The 22,486-nt window shown below is 46.7% G+C and overlaps 1 protein-coding gene across 1 annotated transcript in view; it reads left to right on the forward strand.

The window, feature by feature from the left end:
* LOC142582368 (uncharacterized) overlaps positions 1–22,486 on the forward strand; it is a 52,895-nt gene that overhangs the window by 18,223 nt on the left and 12,186 nt on the right. The window contains exon 2 of the mRNA XM_075692011.1: positions 1,287–2,284. Coding sequence (XP_075548126.1) covers positions 1,287–2,284 — 998 coding nt within the window. The remainder of the gene's footprint in view (positions 1–1,286; positions 2,285–22,486) is intronic.

Below are 22,486 nucleotides of genomic sequence, written 5' to 3' on the forward strand. Positions count from 1 at the left end.
TGGCAGTAACATAGTTTTGTAATTTTGTCGCAAGTTACGCTGAACATAGGGTATAACAGCACGCTCGCTCTTACTCTTCAAGCGGAGTTTTGTTTCCTGCGTGTCCGACGTACGGTCGGCACCAGAGGTCGTGATTACGCTAAGGGTCGGGCCTTCCCTTGACAACTGAGCAGCATAATGCACGAAGCTAGAATAGGAGGCGCCACGAAGGTCCTTGGAGCTGCCCCGAGGCTTGGCAAATCGATATGTCGATAAGTGGCGCTCCTTTCGAAACAAGGTCAACTGAGCCTGTCCGCGCTTTGGCCCTTTGTATTGCCTGACGAAAGGGAATAGCTGTTCTGTGCTGAAGAGATCATCCAGTTATTAAATTTTCCCGCGCGCAGTTGTCACAACGACCTAGACAGAAATAAGGTTAACTTCCGCTTTTTCCACAGCATCAGTATAGCGAAAGTTGATTATGATCAGATACGAAATTAAACCAAACTATATTGAGAAGTCTGCTTACAACACTCATGACTTGCTTAAAGGATTACGTGTGACCCGTGTATGGAGTCACCCTCGATCTCGATAACAATCATTATTACCATATTCGTTTGCTGTTTACGAACCGTTCGTTTCTCCTGGTCATTGTATCACTTTGTGACATTCAGTTATCACAACTTGACATGTATAGCATGTATGACTGATAAGCAGTGTTGGATACAACATCTAGTAAGTGGTGTCATAAGGAACTTGCAAATATATTTATAAATTTTCAGATGAACATACACAAGAAGCGAAAGCCATAACACTGGCTTTGGGTTCATCGTATGATGAACAAATGTAATCAATCATTTTATTTGCAGGATAGATATGCATTAAGCATGCAAGCTGTCGGCGCTGCTTTTTCAGCAGGGCCTCTATAATGCGCATGTCAGTACTACCATCTCACAGAAAAAAAAAGCAAGAAAGATGTGCATTTGTCAGTAACCAGTCTTAATTGCAATGTAAGAGCTAATGGTGTGCTGAAAAAAAAAAACAGCGCTAAAGCAGCCACCTTCTGTACAGAAATGTCACGAACGACCATCATGAGCTCTCTGCTGTTCATAATGGGGGCGCGCACATTTACCATCCTACTAGCGCTGGAAATTAAGGACCTGCCCTTTAGGTGAATGATCAAATTACTTTCCATTGTTTCCACGTGACGTTTTGACCCGAAAATAAGAAATACAAATAAGGTACTCGTGCAAGTTAACACAGAATGTTAAATGGTCATCTGCATTTCCGTCTCTCTTTTGCATTCCCAGGTACTCAACCCTACTGGCGTTCTCAGTCGTTGTCTTCCACTCAAAAACCGTGTCCGAAGCCGCAGGACATGGCTCGCCGAAGTTATGCGACTCAACCTACCAGCCCATGTACTGTCGCTGCAACGTCGAAGAAGGCGATGGAGAAGACCCAACTGACGTGCAGTGTTTCATCACAGCGCAATTTGCGACGGATGACGCCTTCCTGAAGGTCTTCGAAGGAAGAGCGTCCGTAGAGTCACTGGGCTTCACAACATACGGTTCGGGCACTCACAAGATGGACTTCGTGCCGACTGACACACTGAGCAAAATGCCCGGTCTGGAAAAGCTCAAGTTTTCCCAGATGAACCTCGGAAAGCTGGGAAAACGAGCCTTCTACAACCTAAGCCGACTTGCGGTGCTTTCTTTGGATTCCAACGAGATCACAGCTCTGAGCAAGGAGGCGGTCTCCCACCTACCACGACTTCGCAAGCTCGAGATTGCCGACAACAACCTGACGGCACTAGCTGCTGGGGTTCTGACGGAACTGCCATCCCTTACGCACCTTTACTTGGAGAAGAACCAGATCGTCACTCTCGAAGACATGGCCTTCACTCACCTGAGCAGTCTTAGCGAGTTGGACCTCAGTGACAACGCTATCGAGAATCTCACCGAAAGCACGTTTAAAGGACTCGCTCAGCTCACCCGCCTGGACCTGTTTCGAAACAAGGTTCGCAGGCTAGGCGCCCGCGTCTTCGGAGGCGCTCCCATGTTGGCGGAGTTGGATCTCAAGTACAACTCCATCGTCGAAGTGGACCCGCTAGCATTCGATGGTCTTCCGCAACTGGCGATCCTGTACCTGTCGTACAATCGTCTGCGCGTGCTGCCGGCCAACATGTTCCTAGGCGCTCCCAACCTGCTGACTGTGGACCTGTCGCAGAACAAGCTGGTCACGCTGACGTGGAGGACGCTGCAGGACTTGGTGAACGTCGACGCCCCATCGTTCGACCTCAGCCTCACTGGTGAGTTGCACTGGGGCGTAGCATCTCTTCCCAAGCGCTTCCCATTTCCCACAACGATCTGGTCGGTAGCGGCGTTTTCACAAAGTGGGATTCATCGACTTACTGGGATGAAACCTTCGTGCTGGGTACGCACATGCATGCGCCAGAGGTTCGCGTTGACGTAACTCTTCGGCTCTGTAGGTAAACCACCCTCCAAGCAACAGTTTACTCACGCGACCAGCACGACAAGCAAGGTTACCTGATCGCCCCAACCCCAGATCACAAGATTGACCTCCGCAATGGCCCAGCAGTAGTCAAATCAAAAATTGTGTGTAGCCCGAAAGTAGCAAAAAATAATTGCTTTGTGACGTAACTAAAGGTATATTAAAAATTTCCTTTCCGCAAGAAAATATACATATATTATACTTTCTTCCACGAAAAACAGAAATACTAGACTTCACGAGAGGCTTTCACTACAGTCACAGGATAAACCACTAAAAAGGCCCGACTGGACTCTGTGTTGCTGTGTTACTGAGTTGACTTTCAGTTTTAGTGTGGCATTAGTCTACTTACGTGACTGGACTTTGTGTTTTTATAATTTGGCGTTGTCTTTAAGTTATAGCGTGACATTAGTGTACTTATATTACCGGAATTTGTGTGGCTATGATTTCACTATTGTTGTTACGATTTATTAGTTTTTTTAGCCCTATGTGAAAAGGAGTAGCCGGCGCCAATTAAAGGCGACATCATCTCCTAAATATCATATAATAAAAAAGATGTTAAATAAACTTACCTGCAGCACTTTGCTCGCAGGTAAGTTGGTAATAAGGTAAAGTCAGTCTTTAGGATAATGCAGCCTTTTTACTTTTGTCAAAGAAAGAAAACACTCACAAAAAGAACACAAATTGCGTCACTCAATAAGCGCTGAGCAATGGTATGCATTCAGCCTAGTTATATATAATGTCATTTTCACAAAACAGAATGCAACACGACAAACGATGCAATACAATAGATTACAAAACAAAATTCAGTACAGTAGGTGGTTGCACCTCTGAAACTTTAATGTCATTGTCAAGAATCTGGCAACTAGAATAGCTTGCTAACTTGATCAGAAAAGTAGCGTACTTAGTGGTTGGCAGCCCACAAACGATTATCTGCTAAATCTTTGCTGAATTCTTGGGTTTTGCGTGCCAAAACCACGATTTAATTATGAGGCGTGCCATAGTGGTGTACTTCGGATTAATTTTGACCACCAGGGGTCTTTAACCTACCCACAATGTACGGGTCATGGGTGTTTTTGCAGTTATATTTTTGCTGCCGCCAAATTTGGTATGCGTGGGATAATTTCAAGTGATGCAATAAAAAAGAAAGTATGGTACAAAAGCATAAAACAAAGAACTGCGACCCCCCTACCTTAGATTCCTATTCTACGAATCAAAGAACTGGTAGAATCTTAAGCGTCACGAGGTCAATGGGAAGCGGAATCGCTTGGCCTATACAAAAGATTGTAGCTAGAATGGGACAGAAATTCCTTACCTGGTTTAGGACCATTGCAGCAACATCCGTTATTGTCCAGGTCAAACTTCACGTAGAGAAGCGCTTCTAATGCCTCGTTAGACATCCCATCTCGCAGATAATATTAGAGAACACTCGTTCGACGGCGGCGTTTCACACGTGTAGTGACAACAAAGAGAGAGCCAGCTCTGACATGAGGAGGAACGTCGAGTTGGAGGTGATGTTTCTTGCATTTCTCACGCTTTCTCAGAATTCATTTATGGGCCGGTTAACTTCTTCAGGGTTGTCGACTTTCGTTTGGAGCAGGCGATACGCAGATCCTAATGCAGAAATTTGAATTGTTCCTGCAGACTACCGAATAAGCGATGGACAAATTCGAAGGCGTATTTCTGTAAGCTTTCTTTTCTTTTTTCTTTTTTTTTTTGGGGGGGGGGTCTAAAAGCTGCAGGTCACTCAGAACCTACAGGTTTGCAGGAAGCCACTACAGCACACTTTTAGTGCAGGCTACGATAAACCGGCGGCACCTTTGCAACCGAAAAATTTTCGCGGATTAACTGAAGGAAGACTTTTTGAGCATATGTTTTACGAGGAGGAGGCGGCGCCGGGTAATCCTTGCCTTGTTTCGTACTGTTCAATGTGTAGGGCACCTCCACCTGGAGTGCCTATCAAGAGGCGCTGGTAAAAATATGACTGGCGTGCGCCCCCCCCTCCCTCATTTCAGCTTATTTAGTGGCTCTAGGGGATAAGCATTGTAGTAACGAGTGAGAAGGAGAAGACGGGGGGGGGGGGTAATTTCCGGAAGAAATGTAGCCCAAAAATAGATAATCAGCCAAAAGAAAATTTTCGAACCAACTTGAACGAGAAGTAGCCCCATTTGGCTATTAATTGCTAAATCTGGTAACCCTGATGGCAGAAACACGTAAGCTGTCGGTAACACGATGTTTGCTGGACTTCTGGTTCAGCCTGTTTTCGTCGTTGTCAGCACCACCCAACAATAAACTATACGCGGAGGTCTTACCATCGTTGTCTTCAAGAAGTCGTAGCAGGGCTCAGGTGAAGTCGGACAGTTTTGGCGGCACGGTCAGAATTTTGCATTTTTTTTTATACCGGCATGTGCAAAGTTTGTGAACCCTTGACGAGCACAGTGATGTACATAGGCTTAGGCAGGTGCTCTCACAAATGTACACAGTGACGCCCACCTTCTGTGCTTATATGCCGCAGCTTCTGCAAATCGGAAGACTTGTCAGTCAGACACGTTATGAGAAAGTAAGCGCTCCTTTCGAGCTTTCTGCCCCTTCGCGTCGGTGCTTGCTACGAAAGTTTGCCACTGATCTCGCGTCAAGGTGCTTTGCCACATGGTGCAATGGAACTTAGATATCAATGGAGAGATCGAACGAGACACTAGCTAGATTCTTCGTTTTCAATGTGTTACGAGCACCTACTGAATACAGGAAAATTTTTGTTAGAGTCACCGAGCCCTCTATATGCTGCATATACTCTCTTTACTCTTTCAGGATTCACTTTCATATGCAATTCCAAGCAAACACGAATGCGTCCATTGTATTCAAAGGGAAATATTCCGATTGGGGCTGGTGACGTGTGCTTCCCATTATGCCTGTACTGCAAAATAGTAGTACCTCAACGCGTTCAAACGCCTTGCCCGCGTGACCTGTGCATATATGTCACCACTCAGTCGTCCAAAGCATGCAACCAAGCGAATGAATGCAAAACATAGAGACGCATAAAAGTAATTGGTGGCATCATTCGGCTCCGCAGAACCTCTTAAACGGCGACCTATTTGTTTTAATTGGAGCTGCGAGAAAGGAGCACACGATGACTTGTCCCCACTAGCAGACGCGACGACGGGGGTGGCAAAGATCGCGCCTGGAGCTTTAAACATCGCCGCCAACATAGAAATTAACAAGTTCATAGTCGGCTTCATTCTCTGAATGCAAAACGCCGCGCATCGAGTAGTGGCCGAGGAACCTTAATTGCATCGATCTTACATAAGTCAGTTTTTTTTTTCTTTTTATCAGACATCATAGCACTTCCAGGGCCTACCATTTCGCACAAACAGCGCGAAATTTTCAGGAAGTCACGGTATTCTGCGTTCGGGAGTACGAAATACGCGTAAACAAAAAAAAATCTCACTATGGAGCTTACTGTCATGTCCCTTAACTACAGCGTGCTTTAGGGAAGCAAATTATAAGGTCCATCCATTCGAATCCCCCTACACTTCGTGAGCTACAATTCCCGCCAGTGCAGTGCCAGTTCTTGCTGGATGGATGGATGGATGGACGGATGGATGTTATGAGCGTCCCATTTGGAACGGGGCGGTGGGTTGCGCCACCAAGCTCTTGCTATTATACTGCCTAATGTCCTGCCTAAGTTAAACAATAAAAAATAAATAAATAAATAAACACTATGAACTCGTATGAGCTCGTGCGGAACCGGCACGCCACCTACTGCACGAACGCTGCACTACCTTTCTGACGAGTGCCGGGAATTCTGTGAACTCGTCCTGCACGAAATCTGCACTGAGTGAAACGAATAGCGACATACAGATATGCTGAACTTGTGAAAGGGCTAGCGAAGCGCAGCACCTTGTGAACTAAGTTCAGAAAGCGCAGAAGAATCGAACGAACCTTCAAACATTGGATCCAGTTTCATCGATATGACGTGTACTTTTATTTGATTTCGGAGTACCGCATTTATTTTTTGAGCATATGCAATATCTGCAATTCACAGGCGTTTCTTAGAGTGCGCTTTAGACGCAGTCAAATGTATCTTTCTCATCCTGCAGTCGCTCTGCATTTGTGAGATCATCGTTGTTTATTCTTCACTCTTCAACTTCGCGGAACTCTTCCTGCTGCACTGCTGAACATGCACGATTTTCCCACGAACAAAAGAGAGAGAGAGAGAAACAGAGCTGCTTCCGCGTAAAAAAAACAATTTACTGCGTTTTTGTCTTGATCTTTTCTTTGGCAGCCGCATGCTGGCCGCCTTTCTTTATGAGCCCTTAGAACAGCTAGGTTATCGCTCGCCTAGTGGCATACCCGTGCTCGCACAATGGGAACATAAAGCGCCACCCCAGAAAGCACTCGCGCCTTTGTTTGCCTCATCCCCGCTTGTCCAGTAAGCTCTGTATTTTGTTTCAGTCCGCTTTTGTGTTTTGGGATTATTACTAGCCCCGGCACAACTTCCGGTGCCGTTCAAACCGCCTGTCACCACCCATTTCCTGTGTCAACGGAAGCCATGTCTTTGTTCCCGTCGGCCACTGCCTCCGTCAGTGTGAGCGAGCCAATGCGAAAAACCCCTGCCTTCATTTCTACGAAGAAAGAGCGAGAGAGAGAAAAGGTGGTGACCGCCCGAAACCCGACGTTAGGTCTCACAAACAGAGCAGTTTTTTCACAAAGTCGTTGCTCGACTCAAACGAGCGCAAGACGTGCCTTTAAACACCTGTTTCGTGTCGAATTGGAAAGCTTGAATTATTTCTACGAAGAAACAATGCGACGGGGATTTCAACTGTGGCATTTCTATCTTTATTCCTTATACAAAAGAAAATAGAATTATGCAGTGCATTGTCGCAAACTTTTTATCGCAACAAAGGAGAGATGGGGCAGATGGATTTAAACACAGCTATAACCCGGAGTTATAGACAGCTACCTATAAACCGAATTTTTGGGGGAGCAGTGAAGTGTGAACCAGGCACGCCGCTTAGTAATACGCGCCCGGCATAACAGTCGTAAAAACGCCAAACAAAGATGAATCATGGATAAGCCAAAACAGCTGCTCCGCCTGGAGGCTCGATTTGCCTCTAAAATTTGCTTTTGCTCTTAAATTTTATTGTGCTTTCTTCTTTTCCTGCTTTTTTTTAGCTTCAGCATTTTGCATCATCATATTCGAAGTGCCGTCCTTACAGTGATATAGCTTTTTTTTCTTACCTGTTTATAGAAACGTACCGGAAGAATTTTATGGGAAAAAAATTCTAACAAAGCAGAAGTTTTGAAACATTTCATATTGAGCTCAAGCGCTTCTTTTTTCATTTTTTCATGCGGTTTCGTGAACACATTTGCGCATTTTTTTTTCCTACGAGCGCCATTTCAAAGCTATAGATCCCACCCTCTTTTGGGTAGAGAGGTGAGGTGAAGGTGAGGTGGAAAGGTGAGTTCGTTTAGCAAATTAGGAAATAATTTTTAAATACTTATTAGGCGCATTATAAGCACGTGGAACAGTATTATATTACCTTGCTGTGCTATTTCTGTGCTACTATTACCTTGCTGACCAGTAATTTACGCTCTTGCTTTATTCCCCTCACCAGGCTCTGTGCTGAATGTATTTATTATTGGAGATCCTCGCAGATTGTCTGAGCCTGCTCGTGGTTATTCCTATTTGAGAGTTGTGTTCTCTTGTAGCAACATACGTGTTCGACACAACATCTCTAGAGTTTCAAAAATATATATGCGCGCATCTACCCATAGCGAATTCTACGTGACCAGCCATATCATGGGGACATCGTCCCAATACGCAGTCGTCCGCCTGTGAATAGCATCTTATCTTTATTTATTTCAAACCTCGGAAAGCTTATATTATTGCTATATCATTGGGCAGCGTCAAGCGCACACCGTATACCATCTATATCCTGGGTTGTATTCTAACATTTATCCCAGACGGCTGAAGAGACCCCAACGCCAAAGAACGGCTACCTTAAGTCTCATTTCAGGTTTGACGGAACCGGGCAATGAAACAGCTTCGCGAAGACAGCGTTCGCTAGCTACAGTAGAGGTGGAGGAGGAAAAGAAGGAAGGTTAAGTAAGGAGGTCAATCAGACGCACGTCCGGTTTGCTACCCTACACAGGGAAAGGGGTTTGAGGTTCAGTTGAGTAGAACTTGTTGCTGGGCGAGTTGGTTGGGATCTAAAGAATACATTGTTGCGCCAAAAAAGGAAAATAAAGACTTGGGAAGGAAGAGTACGAAACGACAGATTGAGCACTGATTACTTCAACTGATGTTATTCTTACAGCAGGGCAGGAAGAATGAACAAATGCGCATGCGTACATCAGTGTTGCCTAAAGCGATTCCATGGTGACGTTTTTAACAGTTGCAACACGTTTTCAAACAGAAAAACAGACGTGTCACTAATACAACTCGTACCTATCTTTTTAATGTGATATGCCTCCAAAAGTTCTCTTGCTAACGTATCACCACTCCTGCCAAGTATCTTTATCTCACGCAGCAGTGGCTGGCATCTGCCTTCCAGGTAAACCGTGCAAAGCGCAGGTAAATGCGCATTACCTTTATTGATTACAGACAATTCATGCTCCCGGGCCCGGTCATTAACACATCTCCCCGTTTGTCCAACGTAGGATTTCCCACATTTTAGCGGTATTTCGTACATAACGCCCGTCACACATTTGACGTACTGTCTAGTGCGTTCTGTCTAGTCTTGTTCAGCGCTCAATCTGTCGTTTCGTACTCTTCCTTCCCAAGTCTTTATTTTCCTTTTCTGGCGCAACAATGTATTCTTAAGGTTCAGTTACAGTGCTGTACAAACAAGCTGGCAGCTTAGCGGTTTCCCTGGAAGCTTGGCTGAAAGTTCGCCTACCTGGAGAGCGACAGTTCGTTAAGTTTCCAAAGTTTCATGGTTTGAAAAGTTAGGCTTAGAAAACATAGACGTAAGAGTGATGAAAACAACACGAATGTTTGTGAAAGCTCTTTTTGTACCGCGTGCGTGCGTCGTGTTCTCCGCGCCTAGCTTTTCGAACCATGAATGCCAACCACAAGCTTACGCACAAGAAGGCTGCATGCAATCGTGTCGCAGAGACACGCTCCAACACTCAGGTTCGAAGCTGTCTTTTTTAGCCGTCAAACGGTACTGGTTTCCATGCTGGTAAAAACTGAAGCACATTTGTGGTTCCCAAGCAGCAAGAATCGCGGTGGCTCAATTGCATTCAAACTTTCCGACGGACGCACCGCCTTTCCTGACTCGCGGCGGCCTTGACTGGTTACAAAAAAAAAAAAAAAAAAAAATCCACAATGCGGGGCAAGCGCGGAACGAGAGCTCGGTACCGCCGGCTGTACTATTACATCATTCAAAAGCAACTGCAAAGGGCCACGTAGCAAGCAAAAGAGTTGAGTCCGTCTCCGATTCTCCTATTCCATTCTTCGATGGATGCCCTGCGACTCGAACATGGCAGACCCGATTTCTTTTGCGTGGAGTGCGTCCACCGCGTCTGCCGCTTGGCTCCGTTACTCTCGCTCCACGTATTCGCTAAGCCTCGAGCGTTCGTTTCTCGTGCCCTACTTTCATTTTCCTTACTCTCTTTCGCATAGTTCTTTTCTGGCATGCTGCAGAATTCCCGAGAAAGCAAAAAGGGCTGAGACCAAGAGAGTGGAACCGTATACGACGAACTCTTGACTACGCGCACTCAATTTCGACGTCGCATGAAAAAAAAGAAGATCAAAGAAAATTTACTCGCAGACTAAGACATTTTAGCGTCCCGTGAAGCCAGGCACAGTACCGTGACCGTATTTCCCTTTTTTGTTGTTATTTTATTATTTTATTTGGACTTCGCTGGTTCCGCGGCCATTTTTCTCGTGTGCTTTGCATTCGATCGCTAGGTACAAATCGTACGCTTCACCAGGGAAGGAAACAAGTAAGTGACCCATTGCTGGATAGGAGAGTTCCTCGATTGTCACTAAGATTCGACCATCGTTCCGTTCGCCCGCAATTGCCGCTATCGCGGTGCATCTACTTTATAGCCTTTTTTCTTATGTGATATTGTGTTTCCAGGAAGAAAGCTGTGCGTTTCTCTGAGCTCCCTCAGCCAGCGTCAGTACATTTTTTTCAGCACTTCTTCCCAGCTGTACACTGCCTTCGCAATTCAATACAGACGAGCTCGACTCACGTCGACCCAGATAATATTGTTGCTGCAATATCGAGCCACTGTAACAATCAGAACTGCACCGTGTTATATGTCGTTGTCACTTAAAGGAGAATTGACATGACACATTAGAATTATTATTTTTTTTACTTTAAATGAAACTTAAGCCTTCTAAAGCCTAGAAAAAATAGTGGCAAGCGTCAAACCATCCTGACCAACTTAATAAATATTTTATTTCTACAAAACAGTTTAGCTTTCGGTACTCAGCAGGAAGCGAATGCGTCATGACGTTATGATACAATAGGTAACACCGCTCCTGCGAATGCTGACGACCACGTACGTGCGCAGACAGAAGAAATGCGCCCAGCGCCCTTGTTTATTTCACTTTTTAGCAGCGTCATCATACCTATAGCCTTATTACTACACGACATCAGCAAGATTTACTGCGTCATGACGTCATAACATCGGTGATGCCAGGGCCGGCACTTGGAGACTAACTTCAGTCTCAGGTTAAAATATGTTTTCGAACATTCAGGCCTGCAAAGTACAATCCTTACACGAGCAAAGATCATGTGCTAAAGAGGTTCGACAACATCAAAAATATGTGTTAATACAACTGTGATTACTTGGAAATTGAGGTGAGCGACCAAAGGGATGCGGTAGTGGCATTGGAAAAGTATTCTTTTCATATGGCTACCGATTAGAGAGTTTTTCACAACCGACGTGGTAGTAGCGTCTACTTATACATGAATGTCGGAGAGCGTAGTAGGCGAGAAGCACCTCCGGTGACGACGCCTTCTGGTGCTACGATTAACCATGACGCGTTAAAGGACAAAACGGTCAATCGGACATGCTGGTATAGAAAGTCACATTTTAAGACAGCGTAGAAAAAACGAGGACATGTGACGGGAAGGATACTACGCCCTAAAGAAATGCGCTATGAACAATGGTGCGTTCCTCTGACTTTTTGAAAAGCAAATGTGCAAAAATAGCTTCGTGATCATCACGTCACGGACGAAATGTTTGCGGAAGCTGATAATAAAGTAGGGTCGGTCCGATGCCGGCCTATCGCGGTACATAGCAGGCAGCAGCAAGCACCCGCAATGAGGGGCAGAGGCACGCGATTAAAAAAAAACTAAAGCGCTGTAGTAGCACACGCTGTCATAACAGATCGCCACCATCACCGTCTCGAAAATGCGGGTATACAGGGTGGAAAATGCTGGTATTCTTTAAGCAGCAATTAGCACACAATCTGTGTAAGGCTCTCCTTACGACGAGCGGAACACCTGCCACTGACAATCCGCGTTATATTTTTCGCTTTGTTTTGAAGTTGTTTTTTCCTGTTTGTTTTGGCTGAAAAACCGAACACTTCCGGGTTTTTCTGTTCTGTCATTCTGTCACGAGCCGCCAACTGTCCCCCCCTGCGTATAAGATGTCATCCGCCCTCTCCCACGGAAAGGCCACCTGCCCGGTGGCAACGCTCGCCGCATACGTTCGCTCGAGGTCAACAGTTTGTCAACGGCTCTTTGTCGCGGAGAAAGACAGAGACAAACAGAAGCAGCGCAGTGCGTCCACATAAGAAAACATTATGGGCGGCTGTCACGGTTGGCGACGAGACCTTCGCTGTCTTGGTCCATGCCTCCTATTCACGGGCTTTCTTGCTGTTATTTTCTTCAACCCGTATTTTTCGATTCTGTATTCCTTGGCTTCCGTGGCTCCCATAGCCTGTCACCGTTGTGCCGCATGAAATACAACCACCACAATCAGAAAATGAGCAACGACGAATTGGCGAGCACGTCGGAGACCGCTCTCGCTCTTTTGACGAAGGCCGACTGCCAGGATTTGTGCCTCCTATATTCGACGCATATGTGGGGCGAGTCTGTGCTGCACGGTCGCACGGACCGCTCGCAAATTGGTCCTCAGACACACTCGAAACGCTAACTTGTTCAAGGTCCACATTTTTACGTACAAATGTGGACGGTGATCTTTTATCTTAAACGATAAAAGCCGCGCGAGTATATGGAGGTTCTTAATATTTTTTGTGAGGCAACCACATCATCACTCGGAGTAAAATTCGTAGGTGCAGGCTGCATGCAACTGCGGCGGGAAGCGTTAAGCATGTCAAACATTACCCGTTTAACATGGCGCCTGGTTCCGCAGTTGGTCACAGGTTGCTTCTGCAAAACCCCGCAGTTCGAAAGCGCCAAGCGCACGCACACATAGTGCCCACCGTGAGCATGCCGCAGTACGGGAACGCAAGGCCGACAGAACCCCGTATTTAAGACCAATGTCCCCTACATGCCCTTCGAAATGGTATAGCCAAAACAACCAAGCCCGTGCGGCCGTTACAATCAGTTGAGCTCCGACCACTTTCGAACATGATAATCTGGACGTGTCCGAGCGTCTTTGGAGTAACACCTCAACTTGTGAACAGAGAAAAGTGTTTTTTTCATTTTATTTTTTACATAGTCGTTAGCAGTTGTTTCTTCAAGCTACATGGCGCCTTCCCGTCGTTATGTTCTTTTGGCAAAAAAAAAATAATGCTAGCAAACTATTTGACGCTCTCATTGTGATAGCAAACGTACACAGCAGAAGCGGGGGTCTTTATCAAAACGTTATTTGTAGCTGAGGCGGCAAATAGACCTAAGACATGTCGCTTTTTCGTGTGCATAAAATGCTAGTTGCTTGACTGATAAAACGAAATTTTACTCACAAATACTTAACCATTCAGTTTTTATCGAAACTGCTACAAGACACTGACATCGTCCGCACCGATCATTCCGTACGCGCGCGTTCAGATACATATTTTTGTTGTTGTTATAGTGGACGCTGCTACGTGCATTCTTGCGTTTTAACCGCTTCACCATCGTTCCAGTAATTTATAACCACAGACTCATTCATGTGCGTACACGTACGCATGACGCTCTTTGTCCATCCCTGGCCGTTGCGCAAATAAACCCTATACACCATCATCATCATCACGCACGCACGCATGCACGCGCGCGATCTTACACACTAAGTGCCAGTGGGCTTGATCAAGAAAAGCAGACAGTTTGAAAAGGTCGAGAGTTGAAAGCGTCTATACGGCTGGAGAGCGTTTCAGGTGCGCATCTCGAGTCAGACATGTCTTCAAACAACAGCATCTCTAGCACGAACATTTCTCATTTTTCTTAGCATCTGGCGCGCACGAACTCCGGAAGGACCCGGTTGTCGTGCTCAAAGCGTGCGTTTCGGCGGCTGTACAGTCTTTTGCGATGTACCAAAGCTGCATCGTTTCTGACAGATGGAGTCGCCAGGGAGTGTTAGCGAGGTTCGTGCAAGCACACCTGGAGCTCCCAGGATCTTGAGAGAGCGCGCAAGAACTGTCTGCCTACTTTTCTTTTTCTTGTTGAGAGTTTTGGAGCATCTGGTGCGCGACAAGAGACCGGTAGGCGGCAGGAGCCAACGGCTAAGCCGATCAAGCACGATGTGGTCCGAGTACTCTTGACAACCACCATACGTTCCGCGTTCATTGTCCTTGTTTTGTTTTTGTTTTAATGACACGAAGCTCGGTTTGCTTTGTCCGTATACGTCCCTTATGTTTAGTTTGATTACAAATAACAGAGGTGCTACCGTGTGGGTCACAATGTCGTGCTATATAAGCCGGTTTGCTGGGAAGAGGGCTTAAATTGTCTGCAGAGCGAGCAACGCAGTGGCTGAGCTCATGAACGTTGACTTTTTCTTCGCCCTATGGCAAGAGAAAAGTGGAAGGTGTGACGGCGGTCTGACGGCGGTCTGACGACGGTCTGACGACGACGACTTGACGTCGTCGACGTAGTACGAAGCATCACGGGTTAAAGTATGGTCACAAGGAAAGAGTACGGGACTGGCGACTCAGTTTATCCAAGATGGGGTCGTGCGATTCTTTGAGACCTGTCCAAACCGAAAAGCGCGACAGGAAGAGCCGGGCGGGTGTTTGCGAGAAGCGCCACGCATTCGCCGAGCGCCGCTCCAGTCGTACATTATTCCCAAACGTGGGCCTCCCAACTCTCGGCTGCTCCAAGATTCCGCAACTCCGCACCCGGCCCGGGCATGCATAGTATGATGAACTCGCCGTCGCCTTTCCGGGAATCCTTAAGTCTAGGGAGGAACTCGCATCGCGACGGATGCGACGAGGTGTACGTGCCGTAGAGCTCGTTTTTCGTCTGGCGTTTTCTTCCTGTTTTTGTTTTGTTTCATCCGTTGAACGTTCACTCGCTCTCGACCTGAAAAACGAGAAAAGGTTTCATTCCCTAGTTTGCTTTCTTTCAACGACAGCACGTGCCGTAAAGCCCATATTCCACGGATATGCACGTTTGTGCGTTACGTGAACTCGGCGGAGTCGTATCGTATTACCCCGTCCCTCCTTGTCTTGTCTACGCAGAGTGCGCGTGCCACCAGGCGGATATCATCATCATCATCATCATCATCAGCCTGGTTACGCCCACTGCAGGGCAAAGGCCTCTCCCATACTTCTCCAACAACCCCGGTCATGTACTATATATATGGCGGATACATATATATATATATATATATATATACACGGGGTGAGAAAGGCAGCAGGTTAACCCAAAAATATTCTGCTTCGCTACCCTGCACTGGAGCAAGGGAAGAGCAGACACATGGCCACACACGGGGACAGTGCTCGTCGTGTGCTTCGAAATTTGCGGACACGTTCTTTTTATATTTATTATTATTATTATTATTATTATTATTATTATTATTATTATTATTATTATTATGTGAGTTCAAGGACGTGTTGGTGTCTTCATGTGGACGGTGCCGGCTACTCCTCCTAACCAACAGATGTGAAACAAGCGGTGTACTTCAAACAAAGAATACAGCAAGAATATAGTGACACGAGTTCTGAAGTTCTCGTACGCATGCACAACATAAACACACAAAAACGAATAGGTAGTTTACAAAATATTCCTTGCGGAAGTAGGAATTACGACTCTCGTTGGCGGCGTGTTCCAAACAGCACTCGCAAACATGCGCATAAATGCCACGGAAATAGGGCAACAATAAAACGCCAACAAATATCGCCACAAATAAAACGTTTGACGTGAACAACGTTACGATAGTGAGATGTAGTAACATTTAGATAGTCCTGATTCAAAAAATTTTTTCGCTGAATTTATTATGGGCATATACAGACGTGAGACTTGCACGTTCCTGCGTGAGAATATGAACAAACTGGAAATAAACCCGCATGCGCGGTCAGTCAAAATGCGCTGGCCTAGCACGAATATGATTTTGCGCCGAAGCAAACAGCAATTCTTTCGTTGGTCTTAATACCTCTGTCTAAACGAAATAACACTAAAGTACACAACCACTTCCGCTACGACTATAATAACAACGACAAGTACTCAGCGCACCGACTACAGCTATAGGTATTGCAAGTCAAGATACGAGTGAAATTTCCTACTGTCATCGCAGGAATACCACTCTTTTGCCCTCCCACCTTTCGTCGATGTTGGTAATTTTTCCTTCACACAATTTGAGTGGCTGGCTTTTCACTCGTGCGTATAGGTAAAGCATAAAATGTCAACGCTGGAGTTTTGGACGCCGCGTTCACCCTATAAAATTCGGTGTGTACGTGAGCTGTAATTTGCCGCGCAGAAAACCGATGCAGGTCCGGGGCAGAGTGGCACGTTTTCGTGTGGTAGCACGAAAATGCTAAAGCTCTCTGCTAATCGCAGTGCAGAAGCATGAGACAAGGCAAGAAAACGGGCGATCATAGTGTTCACCTGCAACTAACGTTATTGCGTGCTGCCCACAGAAAATCTACACACTCAAAAGGGAGCAATTTAGATAACTCGACTGCGTGTGACTGTGTATCAAGTGCCACTACCACAGCCGTGCACGAGGACATACATCCAAAAAATGGACCTCTTTATCAAACAGAATAAATAGAGGTGAGCTAACTCATGTTGTGCCCTTTGGTATCATGTACCTTCAGCAAGTTTTTATTTGTTTTTTCGTAGTCTTTAATCTGTTATGGCCTTCGGATGTACACCGATGTCTCAGTACAGATCCGCTTCGCCTCAACAGGCTTATCGGTTAGGCGGTTAACGGTTGTTAAATCTGATAAGACTTTACCCCAGCGCGTCAACGTGTAACTTTTGAATCCGTCACCACTCATGCTAAAAGAAGCGCGCTACGTGCCTGTTCAGACCATTTGACCGAACGACAATTCAACACAGCCGCGTTCGCAGCACCCAGAACCGAGGCGGGCTTCTGTTGAAGCGATGACAGGAGAAACATTTCTGGATTCGTCCGTTATTTTGAAAGCGTGAAAAGGGGCCGTTCTCTTCATCTTGCTTTCCATCGCGGTTTTTAACTTCCGCCTTTATGTTCACTTTATGCACGTCTTGACGACCTCCTTCTGCCAAGGGGTGCGGCGCGCCTTTGCTTTCGATTCGGTCCCGATTTGATACGATCCGACCTCGACGCAGGAGCGAGGCGGTGCTCCTATTCTGGGAGCACTGCCGACCCCGGACTGTGTTGGCCGTTATATGCACCTGTCGGAGCTTTCCAACACTCCGTGCTGCACAGTGCGACTCCGGGAACGCTCCATCAGTTCTCGATAAAGGGGCCATTGGCACCCCAAGTCTCTATGCGTCAGTCACTGCGCTGCTTTCCACCCAGTGTTTAAAATGTCGCCGGCCTCAGAGCCGTCCCTGTGGATAAGATCTCTTGGCCATTGCCACTGTTAGCAGGTGGTGAACACAGATAAGCCAAATCAGGCATTTCGCTCCTTCATTTAAGTCCGGATAGGCCAAGACGGCCTTTATTGAAATCTTGAGCCAAAATAAAATAAATGCGCGGGCCCGCACCAGTACATACAGCAGGCGCGCCTTTATTGACAGGCCACATGTGCATAAAAGCACCGCGAAATCACTTAACAGGCAAAACGACGCAAGTATTCCTTGAGGAATTTATCAGCCAAGGCAAGCGGCACAGTTCAGTTACAGTACCTTCCACTGGGGCAACTGGTTGAGGCCTAAGGACGCATCACAAATGAGACGACGACCGCGGCTCACACGAGGCCAGCTGGCTTACAAATGGCACCCGCCTGAATGGCGGGTGCCATTCGTCGTGCCGAACGAAAAAAGGACAAATTTCTGCGCCATGCCCGAACGAGAGGAAGAGAGAATCCGCTCTTTGTTTCTTCGACCAACGAACGCTATGCTGTTTGTATCATCACTGCAGTAACAAAAGGTATAGACTTTTTGACATCCGCCATATTGCTGCATGGCGGAGGCACTGCAGGCCGCCATTTTAAACAGAAACGAAAGTTATGTCTTATTATGCATCACGTACCTTAAATTAGGGTAAAACCGGAGGCACGCTAGCAGCAGCCTGATTAAATGTTGTGCATAATGTTTTGATCTGTTCATCTCTTTCGTGGCTCTCGTGCGCGCTACATTTATTTCTTTTATCGTTGCTGAAGTTATCTGACTGAACAAGTAAACTCACGGCGTAGCGCTCGAAAGTGCGGAAAACTCCCGCAGACGCATTCAGCAGCGCTCTGTCGAAAGCCAAGCATCGTTGTCAACGAAGTAAGTGCGTTCTTATCACCAACACTTAATTTTCTAGGGCGCTAAGCTCGAGGTATAGGGATCAAATCTGAGCCACGGCGGACGCATACCTATGGCGCCTAAATGCCCGTGTACCGTGCATTGTGTGCACTTTAAGAACAGGCCCGGGTGGTCAAAATTATTCCTAAGTCCACCGCTACGGTGTGCCTTAATCATATCGCGGTTTTGGCACCCAAGATCCTACAATTAATTTTTTTTTAGTTTTCTTGGAAGTCAGCGCCCACTAAGCATAGCTGAAATGTTTCATACCCCGCTTTTACGTTGCCACTTGAGCCACAGTAATACTTTAGTAGCATGCAGCACGACAATACAACAATGCAACCCGCCCGCGCCACTTTATCGCCAGATACTGAATAATAACGAAAACAGCAACACCCCGCTGAAAAATTCAAACAGTTCTAAGTAATAAGCGACCCATCTTAATAAGCAAGCAGCCTTAAGCGTCGAAGCTCCACTATAAGGCATGCACATAGTAGGGATTCATCCGGTTTGCTGACAAGGCCCACAAAGCTCAATAAGTAAGAAATTAAAGAACAGATCTCACAAATATGAGAGAGCATAAGCGATACACGGAACAGTTTACGCAGGGAGTCAACCGAATACACTATCCGGTGCTTGCGTGCCGTTAGAGCAGAAAGCGGAAGTGACTGGCTGATTGTATCACTGAAGGAAGGCTATCACGTACACTGCATGCTGCCCACCACCAGAGTTAAGAAATAGTAAATGCTATACAGAGATTACGAATAAATACACTGCCAGCCGTGACCCCCTGCAAATTGTTTTGGTTAGTGCGACCTGCGTGTCCCTAACGCTTGCATGAGCTCGTTAACTTAACCGCGAGTACTTAGCCGCTAGTAAGCAGAACTAGGCCGCCACTGCGAGCTCCCAGCTATATATATACACACGTCGAGAAGGAGAAGGCGGACGCATGTTGCACGAAGCAGACCATGCGAGAAGTACGGAATTTTTATCTATTTTGCAAACCTACTGATTCAGGTATCAGATTAAAAGAAATATGTCAGACTAAATTTAATTTCATGTTTGCTTAACGACAGCTCGATATTAGCAACACGATTACTAAATAAAGAAGAAAGAAATAACTCCCGTTATCGTATGCTTTTCGTTTTTATTCTAAAAAAAATATGTATGCCTTACTTCGGCCCTTGCTGTTTTTGCAGATAGGCTACGTGGCTCGGCGGGCATCAACAGTAAAAAAAAGAAACGTTTCAACGAGAGCTTTGCTAATTAACTAAAATATGCTAATGAACTTTATAATCAGTCACCTTACGGCACATTTATTTGTGAAACTGAAGCCGATGAGTCGTGATACCATGCATACTTACCAGAAATCCTAAGAATAATGCCACTTTTCATAGATATGCGACCTCGGAAAGTGCTACGAAATACACTGGCGCTGCGGTTAACAGTTTCCCAAAAGCGTGCTAACGGTTGAGGACGATCTTAATTGCACGCCAAAAGGTGTCAGTGATCTTCACGCTAAACTATATTCAGTCGTAGTGCCTGGTTAGCCAACCTGAAGTTGAACCATTTCCGAAAAAGGCAAAATATGTCCAGAAAAAGAATTTGATCATCCGGAATATTGATATAAGGACTGGAGAATTTTGGACCAGCCTTAATACCGTACAGAAAAGCCGGATTATAAATATTTTCTTCCGGCATAGAGAAGCAGGTGTGAAGCGGAGGATCATAGATTATTACCTGTTGGACTGACATGCTAACGCGTAAAAGCCAGACATTATGTTAGCATAAACGTGCAGTTCCGCCTTCGGCAGTGACACAGAAATTGTGGCATTTTAGATGCTGAATAGAGGGTTTCAAATCCGATTCTTGGCCGAGATTCCGTAACATCGTCTTCAACCAAGACAGAGATTCGGAGAAAGTCGGAGTCTTAAAATGATTAAAAGTGGACGAACAAGAGATGTTTCTGGAGCTAGTGTTTCTGCAAAGGGCATTGCCTTTGTAAGGGCTAAAGGGGCAGTAAAGATTATCCTGTCTCTTGTCCTTTTTGCTTCTCCGTTAGAACTGAAGTTTCTCGGACGATGATCGGCAGTTGTTGCTCGAATGAAGACAAGAGGCGATGGAGATCAGATATATTTAAGAAATATTAATAATGCATTTACAGAAAAATAAGAAGATAAGATATAAGATAAGAAAGATTTACAGGTAAACTTGCATATGCATGACAGATAAAACGAATGCATTACAACTTGAACAACTGAGAAAAAAATTACCGACGATTACGTTACTTCCTAATGCGAAATTTGAGCGCAGCAAATAAGCTGTTTCACCTTTTGGATAGATTGAGGCAAAGAAATCGAGCAACACATGTATGCGCTATCACATAATTTTTTTTTATTTTTCACACGTATTCCTTTAACAAAGACTCCACTAACAGTTCTTGACAGTCATGAAGGAAGCTTTGTGGTCGGAGAAATAGACTGATATATGTTCGACTTGGTACACCAATGCTTGATTCTCAAAGACGAGATCTATACAAGTGCCTCGCGAGGTTGTCACAGCCGTGGGGGAAGCAGAGGCTAAGCGCCGCCGCCGAGAAGACCCTGCCGTTCGCGCCGCCGAAGCGGAGGCTCATCGCCGCCGTCGAGAGCAAGCAGCAGTAAGCGAGGCTGAAGCAGAAGCTCATCGCCGCCGCCGAGAAGACCCTGCAGTTCGCGCCGCCGAAGCGGAGGCTCATCGCCGCCGTCGAGAGCAACCAGCAGTAAGCGGAAGCGGAGGGGGGCGGCGTGTACACCCAGCGGCAAACGATGGGGGCAGAAGCGCGCGCAGCAAGCGGACAACACGATAAAGGGAGGAGGAAAGAGATAGCAGCGACTGACTGATGCCGCTGACGGCGATAGTGAGTCAACCCCAGCTATCCGCCACACAAGAACAGGGGGGGGGGGACCCTTTCCTCCTCTTTCTGCGTGGCGGCGACGGTGTTCTATGCAGTCACGTTATCTTGACTCTCTAGCGGCGTCAGCGGCATCCAGCGGTATCAGTCGGTCGCTGCTAGCGCTGGGGGGATGAAAGGGGGGCGGAGCTGGTTACGAGGCCGACGACGACGCCGACGACGACGCCGACGACGACGCGAAACCCAGGAACGGACGCCAAAGAGCTGCGCTCTAAAAAAGTCTCACTCTTCGACTGTCTCAATAGAGCCCAGATACGTTTTAACGTCCATGGTACGGAGCCTCACTGATCTATCAGCAATACTGATTTCTGCCCAGTCTGAGGGACAGCATATCGTCCCTGTTATTATAGCTCAAGCAGGCAACGAAAAAGGGCGATAGCGTCGTTGGTCCGTCCCACAGATGTAGCTGCCAATGAGAGTTAAAGGGATGTTAAGCCACAACCCAAAGGCATGGGCTTACTCTTAAAAGCAAACATATTGGAAAACAAAACACTTTTCCTCCTTCCTAAAACTCGGTTCCCCTCTCCCAGTTCTGCGTAGTCAGTGACGGCCCCAGCAAAACACGCCAGGCTCGCATAATTCATTTCTAGGCCACCTCGAACGTCGGTGGCGTCTCCAACCCGCAAATGTCTCGGAAGCCGGGGCTTCAACACCGCGTACGGCAGCGACACTCAAGGTTTGTCCGCGTGGTAGAATTATGACCGTCCATGGCATCCAAACTTATTGTCTACAAGACGACGTTCTGCGAATGCACTACTCGCATGTGCACTGCATCTCTACAGCGCACACTGTAAATCGTCATTCAACACCAGGCGGGATTTTCTCAGCACTCAACAACAAAGCCCGACGGTTGCCTCCCGGACGCGTAGGGCCCTGCGCTCCGTACATGCAGCACGCGGCCAATATTACTAGGCCACGCTAAACCTCGGCGGCGTCTCCAGCCAGCCAGGGACTCGTAACCCGGCACCACAACATCGCGTACAGCTGTGTGGGGACCTATTATGGCCGTCGGCGTAATGCCAACTCAGTGCGCACAATACTGGGTTCTTCGAATCCGCACCGCGCCACCCTGGTGCCCGCCGTGACTCGTCACCCGACACCACGCGGGACTTCTGACACCTCACAAAACACAAATGGTTGCCCCCCGGACGTGTAGGGGAGTGGACCCCTTCTCTATACACAACGAACGTGAGCTACTCGCGACACTTGGGAAGTACACATACAATCAAAGCGGCCTTACATGGGCTTCGTAAGGGACAAGGGGACTTGG

This window comes from Dermacentor variabilis, chromosome 5 (assembly GCF_050947875.1).
Source record: "Dermacentor variabilis isolate Ectoservices chromosome 5, ASM5094787v1, whole genome shotgun sequence".
Taxonomy (NCBI): domain Eukaryota; kingdom Metazoa; phylum Arthropoda; class Arachnida; order Ixodida; family Ixodidae; genus Dermacentor; species Dermacentor variabilis.